Here is a 13,363-nt window from a genome sequence, read left to right as displayed (position 1 = left end):
GAATTATTTGTGTAATTTAATCTGTGAAAGTGTACTTTAAACATCAGACCACATCAAACTATGTAATTAAATTTTTTAGTTTCGTTGTTTTTTTTACTAAATAAGACATCTGACTTGTAAGTCGTGTTGCCAGTTTCTATGTTAAAAGTTGAAATACTTAGAAAGCAACTAGCGAGTGGTCCGCATGTGGCCCCCGGGCCATAGTTTGCGCACCCCTGGTGTACATGGTCGCTAGCCAATCACAAAGCGTGAAGAGTGAATACATAATGAGCATTTTCTTTAAACACGAATGCGGATAATTACGTAATGTATAAGTTGCACGGCGGTTGAGTGGTTAGCATGCAGATCTCACAGCTAGGAAACCAGGGTTCAATTCCACGCTCGGCCATCTCTGTGTGGAGTTTTGCATGTTCTCCCCGTGCATACGTGGGTTTTCTCCGGGTACTCCGGTTTCCTCCCACATTCCAAAAACATGCTAGGTTAATTAGCGACTCTAAATTGTCCATAGGTATGAATGTGAGTGTGAATGGTTGTTTGTCTGTATGTGCCCTGTGATTGGCTGGCCACCAGTCCAGGGTGTGTGTTGACACGTGACTAAATGAAACATACTAGTAAAGCAAGTTGGCTCTTGTCTATTTAAAGTGTCAATCTGAATGCACTCTTCAGTATCCAAAAAAAAAATATTTGTCCCCAAGCCACAGGTTGGACACCCCTGCTGAAGGAACTATATAACAGCAGAGATAATTCTTCCTGCTGGATTTTAGTACAGGTAAATATTTGAAATGTGTCTCACACACTCCAAAGAGTGGGAGACACGCCTTTTCCTCTTCTCCCCAGTGGGGTCAGTGTGCAGGCTTGGCGCCTCCCCTCTCCTCTATAAATGTGCACAATCTACTCCTTGTGAGCACTCGGAGCCCGATCCTGATCGCACACCACAAAGGGGATGTGGACACACTAGAATCGAATTCCCTTGTAAAAATATTTCCAACGTGGTGTCTTTTTAGAAGTGCAATTCATCCGCAGTGTCATTGTTTTGGTTTTTTTTTTAATTCACGATGAAGGCTGTTCCTCCTGTCCACCCCCAGGACTCCTCCTCCAGCAGCAGGGAGCTCTCCCTCCAACATATGCCCAAGCACAGCTTGCACATCTCCCGGTCCAATATGGAAGAGGAGGAGCGGTGCTGTTTGCAGTACGACATGAACGACTGCTACAGCCGACTGAAGCGCCTGGTGCCGACTATACCGCAGGATAAGAAAGTCAGCAAAGTGGAGATCCTCCAACATGTCATTGACTACATCCTGGACCTGCAGTTGGCCCTGGAGACGCACCCTTCTCTGCACAAACAAGCCCCTCAGCGGCACGGAACCTGCGCTCCCCCTGCGTCCAACCCCGGCCGAACGCCGCTCACGGTGCTCAACACCGAGCGCCACCAGGTACCGTTTGTTTACCGGTGGAGGTTATTATTCCTTTTTCCGTTATTTACTATGCTTAGACGCTCGCCAGCAGACAAAGCACATCAGCTCCGTCATGTGTAATTGCCCTGTCTTGTGTTAGCACATGTATGTGCAAACTGCAGCCACCCATACGTGTAGAATCTTGCAAGAAGAAAGCGCATTTGTCGTGTGCGGATTGCGCACTTGATTGCGGTGTTTATAATTTGCATGATAATGATGATGATGTGCTTTGAGGCCCATCTCATCCCACTGCTACTCAAGTAAATCAGCCTGCAGTCTCCTCTGTGCAAAAAGGTCAATTTATTATTCAGTTGGACATAAAACAATAAAAAAAAAATTTTTTTTTGCTTATTTTTATTGACTACATGTACTGAACATAATGTTATATTTCTTTTTTTTTTCTCTCTAGAGGACATCAATTGTCAAAAAACCTGAGGACTCAATTTTATGCCGCTGAGACACATAAGCACCACAATGGTAAGTTTTTAAAAATTCATATACATACGGAAACAATCATATATTAATGGTGTAAATGTAGGCCAGTGCATGCAAAGGAAAGAATCAGGCCTCACTTTGGCCTCTGTTTGAATTTTGTTACTTTCTTCTCGGTTAAAGTCAAACAGCAGTACAAAGTGTGCATAAGGGTGGGGTACGATTCTGGGGGGGTGATGTGACGGTCCGTCAGATAGCCGTCAGTCTTCAATCCGACAGCTTGAGAGAAACGATGTGGATGTGGTTTGGACCTGGTTTGTTTTGGCTTGTTGGTCAAGCACGACCTCTGTTGTTTCGGTGGCGCCACTCAGTCTGGAGCTCAGCAGCTCACCCCACCCCACCAAATCTATTTATCCCCTCCACAGGTGTGCAGGCTGCACAGAGCCCGCTCCAAAAGCCAGCAAAAGCTTCGCCAGGGACTCACAGCCAACTGGAGGCACAATCACAACAAAATTTGGAAACCACTGGAAGGACGTAAACTCGCATATAATGAACATTTTTTTTTTCTTCCATAGAGCATGGAATTTGCATAAGACCCCTTATTTGTCCCTATTCGACCACATTTTTCTTTTTGGTAATGAAGGAAATATTTTTTAACCCCAATTATGAATGATTTTTTTTTTTTTTTTTGTGAAAAAAGCGAGTCCAGTTTAAAGCTTTACTGAACTGCAAAAGTTGTTGTACATTTCTTGTAGACATCTATTGTTTAAAATAGATGGTTTGTGTCGGGATCTTAAAATATTTGATATTGTAAAAAAAAAAAAAAGGACAATTCAATTTGAAAACCATTAAGATTGTACATAAAGAGAAATAAATGATCTATGGAAAAAATAATGTATGTTAAAGGGATACATATATACTTCGAATAGATTATTGTAATTATTCAGATATTTTTATTAAAACCTTTTTTGTCGTTTTGTAAATATTGTGTTTCCACTTTGAAGTCTTTAGTCAATGAATGTGTTTTTTGTCCTCTCACAATGATATCAGTTCACTTTGCAAATATGAATATGTAGCATGTCGGGCTCATTGAAGAGATGTCAAACGTGCACTGAAGCAGGCCTCACTTTGTAGATAAGCTTATTTGCTCACTTGTTTTTATACTCACTAACGATGACTTTGACCCATTTGGGGCAATAGGCCACTCTGCTGCTTGATGGTTGTTTGTTTTTTGTTTTTTTTTTAATAAAAATGCCTGATTTAATTATGCTACAAAGCACTGTCTGCAGAAACTGTAACAGTGTTTACAATGTAATACCTAAAAATGCATTTTTAGTGACTTGACGTGTTTGTCGGCGAACAAAAAGTGATTTGAGTTCATTGAAAGAAAAATGAGCCTTTACATTTCATGACCTGAAACACCGACTTTACCTCGCCACACTCCTGCCAGAGTGGGAGGGCACATGTACGCCACTGTCAGCTGCACGGTTGGAAGTGATCTTCGCTGGCTTGTGAGGAGTTGTCAAAACAATTAAAGTTGCCAGGAAGAAGTATGTCGTCTCGTGTTTTCTCATTGTTTTGTTTGTCACGTGAAGGCTAAAGAGGGAGGTGTGCAAACATACCAGTTCTAGCTAATACAAAAATGTAATACATCACTCTTCTACTATTCAAATCTAGTGTGTTCCTGTGGTTAGACAGTCCATCCTTGTCACATTATATGGTTTGAATTTTCACTATTTCAAACATACGTATATTAAGTGATAAATTATGCTGTGCATCACATCACCTCGCACTTCGGTACAAGGTAGACTATGTAAAAAAAAAAAAAAAACGAACTGTATTATAGAAAGCAGGAAGTGAACAAATGTAACAGTTACTGATTGTAAAAGTACAAGATGGAGGGGTAGGATTTAATAAGCTTTGCTTCTTCCTACTCCTTTTGGACATGTGGAACTGTGAACTGATTATGTGATGCATTCAATTGTAATCTGATGCATGTTCAAGTGAAATAAAACCATTACCATTACCAAATATGGCCTACTGGCAAAAACAAAAGTATATTCAAGCATAAAAATGTCCATCCATCCATTCATAAACTGTAGTTGAGAGGCATAATAAACCATGGACTGGTCGCTAGCCAATCGCCGAGCATATATTGTATCGACAAAAAATAATTTACACTCACATTCATACACATGAACAATTTAAAATCGCACTTAACCTAGCATTTTATTTTGAATGTGGGGGGGATGAGGTAAAAATGTTTAAATTAACTAAATCACAAATATAACACATGAAGAAGACACATTCAAATTCATTCATTCATTCATTTTGTACTACTGGAGCCTATCCCAGTTGTCTTCGAGCAAGAAGCGGGGTACACCCTGGACTGGTCGCCAGCCAATCACAGGGCACATATAGACAAACAACCATTCACACTCACATTCATACCTATGGACAATTTGGAGTCGCCAATTAACCTAGCATGCATGTTGACGCATTCAAATTGTGATAAGCTGTTAAATGATGTTAGAAGGTTGAAACTTGATTGCAGGAACAACAGGCTTTTATTGCAGGTTTGAATATCTCATCCCAATCCTGTGCACACACATATATTACTCTTTATGGAAAGAAACAGTAAGGCCATGTGAGGCCTTGATACGTTTAAACGTATGCGGGGTGAAGTAGATATTCCATTACGGTGTCTATATCACTGTAAAAATCATACAAAGGGTAGTACTTTGGTCATGTGACGAACATACAAAATATGGTATGTGTCCTTTCTTTATGTTTTTATGATGTGTTTTATATGTGTACTTATGTGTTTTATTTGAACAATGTTTTTAAATAAAAGATAAGCGGGTCGCATGCACTATAACTCATCAAACTGACGTGCTTCTGTTTCACGCCATTCCACACTTCCTGGCTTTGATTAATGACATGCAGAATCATCCAAAATGGTCTGTGTATTAAACTGCTTTTAAAAGATAGCATCTGCTACTGCATATTTAAATGGCAGTTAAGTGATGCGTAATTATCATCATTCAGCACTACTAGATACTGTACATTTATATTCTTGGCTTTACGAAAATGTATCACTTGAATATCAATAAAGCTGTCAACATTTGCATTTGAAAAATATAATGAAATTATTTTCAGGAAAATAAGGGAAAGACGCGGGAGTATGTACCGCGTTTTAGGAATGTGGGAGAGCACGGGGAATTATTTATGTTTTATTTTTTTATTATGTCCATTACATTGTGTAATACAAGTGTAAAGGTGACTACAGCTTTATAGGTTCTTCATATAGACATGAAATAGTTATCAAAGTGAACTGACGAGTGTCTTTGTACATATTATTTCATGTATAGAGGGCTCTAATAATGTTAAAACTGTATTTAGAGGGTCGTGAGCAGGGTTTTTTTATGCTCTAAATGCGGAAATATTTAATTCATAAATAAGGAATCCGACTTTCGGTCGGGTCTGGAACCGCAATAAACGAGAAATTATTGTACATTCACAATTAGAACACCTGCACAATCTATTTTAGTCTCTTCGGGTTGATGTCAGATTGTTGCATCACAGGTTTACACCTATGGCGTCAGAAATCCACCACCTCTAAAAGGCTAAAGGTGTTTTTACAGACATGGGGAGAAAGACTTACACCAGAAGGAGAGAAGTGTGGGAGACCAGAGACCACAAGATTATTCAAAAACGGACGGAAAAACAAGCATCCCTCTCGTGAGCTCCGTGAGCTGAGGCCGATTCTCAGAAAGGTGAAGGATCGGTCCAGAATCACACCGGGGGAGTTTGGTAATGATCTCAAGGGAGCTGGGATCACAGTCTCGTAATTGCACAACACTCTGTGACGCAAAAGACATAAAACGAGAATGACTGCTGCTTTGAATGAACCTTGGCTATACGTTAAAGAGCAATAACAAGTTAAGCTGAGCTGTCTCATTTCCTTCTATTGCTGATTTAACTCCACATTATGGCGTTCCATGGGGGCCTATATCCCTGTGTGTTAATCACTACTCTTCCTGGCGTTCCCAGAAATATATGGCGACCGCTTATGTCTTGCATAACATTTATTATTTACTTGAATTGTACGCACAATATTAATAATATGATTTAAGGTTTATTTTATTTTAGCATGTATGTTAATACCCAAATTACTCAAAGTGGCACCTTAATTTTTCTCTGTCATTTACATGGTTGACGAATATATATAAAAATAAAAAAAAAAATAATAAAAAAAAAAATATATATATATATATATATATATACATATATATTATATATATAAAAAATATATATAAATAAATATAGAAATATCTGAAATATAACATACACTTAATTTTGAAAATGAATACTTCATGGACCCGTTGTCAGAATTGTACGAAAACGTGCCGCCCTGCTCCACTTCCAAACATGTACCAGATGTAAGTTTTTTATTGATGCCTCATTAATCACAATTATATTTTCCAAATTCATATTACTTATGATAATTGATGCACAATTATTTCTTCATTTGGGTTGCGTTTGAATTGATGATTTGACACGTCATGTTTTTATTTATGAGAGGAAAATAAGAAGAAACAATAATCCCACTGCGAATCATTCATTTTAATTACCCAACCTCCGATGATGCTTTAGATTTGTGATGCGGGATGTGAGAGATGCACCGCAGAGGGGGAATTGAACCGACAGTCAACATCTTAGGGCCTGCTTAGACACTCGCTTTTTTTTTTTCTTTGACATCAATATTGTTTAAAGCACCCTAGTGACACTGAGCTATAAAACACTACAATATCATTTGCATACTGTATTCATAACCTGCGTCCAACTGCTTGTTTTCTTGGTATTATCCAAAAATATGACTTAGGTCAACTTTGAGACTCTTTATTAAAAGTTTGGGTGACAGGAAAAAGTGTCTATGTGTCTGTTTTACTATTATCGTTGTCATCAATCAGCTTTTTCCTGCTTGACAACAAATGGATCCAAGGGCGGATGGAAGAATGATGTGAGGAATTTAAAAGAGAAGAGACTGAAAAACCAAAGGAGGATGTGGCATCAGCGGTGCCAATCGAGGCTCCCAGGAGACGGGCGGTGAATTACAGAAATGAGATCTCAGATAAATGCCAAGCTTCTTTAAATAGCAGAGAGAATGGCTGCATGCCCCTGGAGAACTCAGAGATTAGAGAGGGGAAACCACAAGTCTGCCAAGTCCCCGAAAGATTGGTGTGTGTGTGTGTGTGTGATGAGGTGGCCAACAGCCATGTCACAGAACATGACCCGAAGGTGCCGCCATCAGACAGCCAATATGGCACGCTAAATACTGCCGCTCCATCAGGGCGGAAGCAGCGCAACCGCCTCCAATCCAACAGGTTTTTGCTCACCTAATGAGCCTAATTAATGAGAATTCATTCACAATTTTTTATCCCACAGACATAACGAGGTGACAGTAATATATTGAAATGCATAGAAGAAATATGGAAAGGATGAAAAATAAACATAACTCACAATTAAAAAAAATATTTAAATCCTCTACAATAATAATGCAAAATAAAATTATATTTAATATTTTCTCAAAAATCTGATGAGGCAACAGAAAGATTCCCTCGCACTAAATTGTCTTTGTGAGCAAACAGCCAGAAAATGATTTCAGCAACTGCCTGAGGGGAAAGTACATCAAACCAAACAGAAATCACATTGGAGTCACAGATGACAAATGAAGACCTTAAATAACTGCATTACAGAAATAGAAAAAATTAATTTCGGCTGCTGTGCAATATTTCAGTCTCTCAAGAGCATGCGTGTGGATTAACAAATGTCTTTTGACATAGACAATTTAAAATTTCATCAGGAATGACATATTTTGTATTTGCATTCCAGTGTATTCCAGTGTTTTACCTGCACAATTTCTAAATATAACCCACCATGGAGCCAAAAAAAAAGTTGCAAGTGCCAAGAATTTTAATACAGAAGGTGACAAAAACCTTATTGAATTCAATCTTGTCCAGATAATATCAGAAATCCAACAATAAGTTGTTTCGTCATTTAGAATTATTTGACATTGTAAGTGACTTTGGAGGCCACAACAGAAAGCCATGTTATTATTAGGATCATAAACCGTTACCATTATTATTATTATAATAAGAGATTACACATTTTGGGGGAAATTTGAGTGCATTCACACGTGTGCATGTGGGGGCAAACGCGTGCACATGCACAGTTTAGTTCCAAATATGAAAATTGTAAATAGTAGTGTTATATTTCTGTATTGTTATTTTCATGTCTTATTTTCATGTCTTATTTATGTCTTAAATGGCTTATTTTCACTGATTATAACTACTACATTGGGTCATATGAGTGTAAAAAATACTATAGGGGTGTTATTTCATGTCCAGAGGGCTCTAATAATACTAGGGATCGTAAAAAAAAATTTAAAAAATCTGATGAAAGATGAGAGTCTAAACTTTCTTTTGGTGTTTATCGTGACTATATAACCTTAGAACACAATATTCTGTGTGCCTTGAAAAATCAGTCAAATTCATCAAAAATGGCCGGTATCAAGAGGGATGTCTTTTGATTTAATGAAATTATTTAATGAGATGTTTGAACTGCAATGTGATGGTTTTCTTATGTTTCTGTTTTTGTCAGATCTTTCGGAATGAATTAATAACTAAACTGAGGTTCCACTGTATCGTCGGTAATGATGCCATGGCGTCAAAACAACACCAAAAAGCCCATTTGATTATATCCATATATGCCTAAAAAGTTGTCAAAATATTCACTATATGCTGTTTAATACAGGAATATTGCTTCTAAATGCAATGATTAATGTTTTCTGATGAGCACAAATCAAAAGGCACACGGCGCGACAAAAAATACTGAGTAGAAATTGGATCCATAAGAAACGACACGTTGAAATGAAAGAAAATATGCACGTCTGATCCCGCCATATGTTTCCATATAGACATCAAGCCATCGATTAGGGGAGTGTTGTCATCTAGTTGGCACCCATTAGTCCGCCAGCTTTGGCACGCAGTCAACAACTAATTCACATGCTAATGTTTTCCAGATCAGGTCTCGCCCCCCCAAAATGCTTCCCTTTATTGACTTGATTTCATGATTGGGCAAATGGCCACTTCAATATCACAGACGCATGTTTGTGTTTGGCTCCGAGTATGCATTGGCAAGGCCTCATTTGTGGAGAGGTGGAAGATTCCCAAGCTTATGAATAAACAACAACAATCATTTACATAAACAATAACATTATCTGGCACATGAACCTTGACGACAATCAATTATGGTCATTATTGTCAAATCATCTGCCACGGTTGGCTTTTAATTACAGTTAGCTGCAGTTGGAAAAGAGGGAAAGTTTAGACACGATATCGGTCAACACTCTTAATAGATTGTTCTCGTGCTCGCCGTGACCGCAGTAAAAGATGTCGAGTGTGCTGAAACCTATCAACGTGGAGCAAGCGTGCACAAACAGCTGCAGCTAACTTTATTCTTATTCTATATCGCTCGCCCATTCGTCCACCCACAGATACAGTATCTTCCTCACCTATTGCTTGTCTGTTCATTCCCTCCCTCCATTTTCTTGCCCGGCAGCTGTCTTTCTCAGGAGACTCTCGCCTACACTTCTGTGTATCAGTCAGTAAGTTGTAAGAGTGCCTACATGCTCCCTGCAAGAGCTACTAATCATGGTTGGTTGGTTATTTAACCAGGAGAATTGAGTTTCTGTTGTTTCCATGACAATTCTGGTCCCTGATTTTAGGTCTATAAGTGTAAACCTTGCAATACATTTCGGAGCACCGAAAAACCCAAACTGCACACATACTGATGTAACTTTAGGCCCATTGTAAGGACTGTTACGTCTTGGTACATGCTAAAAAAAAATAATTTAACAAGAAAACTAAATAGCTGGAAAAAATGGAAAAAATCAGCCCAAATTATACAAGAAAATTTGAAAAATATTTTTTAAATATCATTTTAGTAGCACAGAGTTGAAATGTTGAAGAAATATTTTTTTGTCACAATATGATGAACAAATGCTGCATGGCAAGCGAGTGGTTAGCGTGCAGGCCTCACAGCTAGGAGACCCGAGTTCAATTGCATGTTCTCCCCGTGCATGCGTGGGTTTTCCTCCCACATTCCAAAAACATGCTAGGTTAATTAGCGACTCCAAATTGTCCATAGGTATGAATGTGAGTGTGAATGGTTGTTTGTCTATATGTGCCCTGTGATTGCCTGGCCACCAGTCCAGGGTGTACCCCGCCTCTCGCCCGAAAACAGCTGGGATAGGCTCCAGCACCCACCGCAACCGCAAATGAATGAACTAAACAGTCCTGAAAATGAAAAAAAATCAGCCCAAATTATACAATAAATTAAAAATTTTAATTTTTTTATATAATTTTAGTAGTACAGAGTTGAAATGTTAAAGAAATATTTTTGTCACAATATGATAAAGAAACAAAACAAAATGAAATTTAAATTTTTGGAAAATTAGTTTGAAGAAAAACTTTAGAAAAAGTCCAAATATTCACATTAAGTCATAATATTAGGAGAAGAAGTGCAAATATTTAAAGAAAACAGAAAAAAGGGGGGAAGCAAAAACTGATGTTCATACTAATGTTCACTTTTTCACCTATACTTCCATTTTTACTAGAAATATATAATATATATTAGCATATACTATCTTCAAATATCTAAGGTGCATGTGTTGCTTTTTTTTCTCATTGCACTTTAATACCATCTATATGTTGGTAAGAAATTAAAGAGCTTATACCCAATTATATGACTGATCAAAACTAATCAGCACATCGCCACGGAGAGCGCAATCTCTGTGGCAATGAGATGGGAAATGAGTAGAACAGGTGTATAGGTGAACAAAGATAAATATAGCCTGGCTTGATTAAGTAATTTCTCGACCTGTCCAGGATGATAACTGAGTATGTTAATCGCAGGCCCTATTAGTCATTTTCTCATTTGAGCTGTCGAGAAATTATTGTTATACGAGGAGATTGGTTGAAGCACGGTGAAAAGATTGGCCGTTTGCCATTCATCTCAGTCCAAGTCGCAAAAAATTTAAACATCACAATGGAAGTCATAACAGTAGCACAGCATTTGGAGTTTCCTGCAAAACAAAATAGCCGACCATAAGCTAACATAATAACAAAGATCACAGCTTCACTCTATCAATTTATCAATAAATCATGCTGAGACACAGCATTTATTTGAGTGTTTGAATTATCTCAAAACAGGCACAATAATAACAACATAATTCTAATAATAATTATTAAAAAAATAATACAGGCAACTGTTGTGGCTGTAATCCAGCTAAAACTCAACTCCACACAGCGAGTACACATTCATGCAATACACAAGCACAAGTCTTATTTATGTCTTAAATGGCTTATTTTCACTGATTATAACTACTACATTGCATAATATGAGTGTAAAAATTACTATAGGGGTGTTATTTTATGTCCAGAGGGCTCTAACAATACATTCATTCATTCATTTTCTACCGCTTTTTTCCTCACGAGGGTCGGGGGTGCTGGAGCCTATCCCAGCTGTCTTCGGGCGAGAGGCGGGGTACACCCTGGACTGGTTGCCAGCCAATCACAGGGCACATATAGACAAATAACCATTCACACTCACATTCATACCTATGGACAATTTGGAGTCGCCAATTAACCTAGCATGTTTTTGGAATGTGGGAGGAAACCGGAGTACCCGGAGAAAACCCACGCATGCACAAGAACATGCAAACTCCACACAGAGATGGCCGTGGGTGGAATTGAACCCTGGTCTCCTAGCTGTGAGGTCAGTGCGCTAACCACTCGACTGCCGTGCAGCCCTTTATTAACAGTAAAATAGACAAATAGATGAAAAAATAGACAAAAACATGTCCAAAAGTACCAAAAAACAAAAAAGACATGGGAAAAAGGTCCTTGCTGCAAAGTCCTGCTGCCGTGCATCTGTCGGCGTATTTCGCGTGTGCGCTCGCACTCCTGGCCAAAGGGGGAGAGAGAGCGGGTGCTCTGTGCAATGATGGGGTGTCACTCTCAGTCCGTCACACGTCCTTCCAATAAAATATCTCTACTCGAAAGCTTCATGGGCAAAGATCCGCCCTTTTGTTTTTCTTTTGTTGCAAGCAAGTTGACCGCACAGAACGTCCATTCTTAGTCAGAAGTTATCAGAGCTGCCGTGTTGTTGGATGTACAGATTGTCTCACATCATCACATCAAATTCCAGCCCCAGAGAACATCAGAGCAAAGTGGATTCATTGTTAGCTGTTCCTCTTAGAATGAACTCATCTTAATTATGTTCATCTTTCTCGATCTGTTTCTCTAGAAATGTCCTACTCGGGTGTATAACTGAGTGCATGGTGGGATGCCAGGGTGCCGACACACCCTCACCTCCATACCACGCTCACATCCACCTTCGCTCCAGCATTGTGTATGCACAACCCTGGTACCTAGCCTCACACAAACCCACACTTAAAAAGACACACAAAACATCTATGTGTCGGTAGTCACACATCAGATACAAAAGACACAAAGAACAGCAGCAGCAGCAGGCGAGCTGCTGGAGACGTTATCATTCCATATCTGTGCTTGGAGCCACACAAGTCTCCAAGGCTGCTATCAGCTCCCCCATTATCTCTGTCTGAGAGAGTGGAGGAGAACAGGCACAGGAGCCCCAAACCCACCCACCCCCCTTCCTCATCACCTCCTCTCTCAAAGCACTTCCACACACACACACATACACACATATATAGTAGCGACTCGTTAAGCGTGCAGAAATGAAATGTCTGTCCCCCTGGGTCTCCCAAGTTGCAGAGCTTAGCTGTGGAGGCACACGTTTGGTGACAACAAGAGTGCTAATAAAAACTAAAGATACAATACAAAGACGAGGGAATGGAAAGAGCAAGCACGTGCTGGATCTAATATTACAAAGTAGAAACACTACCGACCGGATGAGGGGGGGAAAAAAGCATTGTGAGGACCATCTGGGTTGCTTTTATGAATATTTTGTGTGGAATGAGTCACCCTGTGAAAAACCAGTTGAATTCATGATAGTTCATAACAACAAGTACTAATAATTTGGAATTGCAAATAACCATTAAAGGGTTCAAAGGTAAAAATGAACAAAAATAGTTTTGAATTAGTTTTCAAAACTATTAGTTTTCAATTAGCCTGCTTCATGCTAGCAAATGTACATTAAGGTTTGCTAGCATTAGCCATTTAGCTTATGTTCAAATGCTCTACAAAACATTTTGTAACAAACATTTAGCAGTCAGCTGTTTACTCTAGCAACTTTCTAAACTCTTTACAGCCTTTAGTATAAATTATCTCTACTTTGTACAAATCTGTGGTACAGAATAAGGAAGACAATCCACGATGATTTGACGTATATTCACCCTCGGGATTTATTCTTCCTCTGTCGTTTTGTCACCT

General features: G+C 38.9%; 1 protein-coding gene across 1 annotated transcript; it reads left to right on the top strand.

Annotated features, from left to right (window-relative positions):
• Positions 1 to 893: 893 nt before the first annotated feature.
• Positions 894 to 3,128, top strand: id4 (inhibitor of DNA binding 4). The gene is made up of 3 exons (XM_058054029.1): positions 894 to 1,433; positions 1,864 to 1,931; positions 2,312 to 3,128. Exons 1-2 carry the CDS (start codon positions 1,056 to 1,058, stop codon positions 1,909 to 1,911), a joined length of 426 nt encoding a protein of 141 aa, XP_057910012.1. The 5' UTR covers positions 894 to 1,055; the 3' UTR covers positions 1,912 to 1,931; positions 2,312 to 3,128.
• The last annotated feature ends 10,235 nt before the right edge of the window (positions 3,129 to 13,363 follow it).

The sequence above is a fragment of the Doryrhamphus excisus genome, chromosome 17, assembly GCF_030265055.1.
Source record: "Doryrhamphus excisus isolate RoL2022-K1 chromosome 17, RoL_Dexc_1.0, whole genome shotgun sequence".
NCBI lineage: Eukaryota > Metazoa > Chordata > Actinopteri > Syngnathiformes > Syngnathidae > Doryrhamphus > Doryrhamphus excisus.
This window is presented reverse-complemented; position numbering and strand designations above follow the sequence as displayed.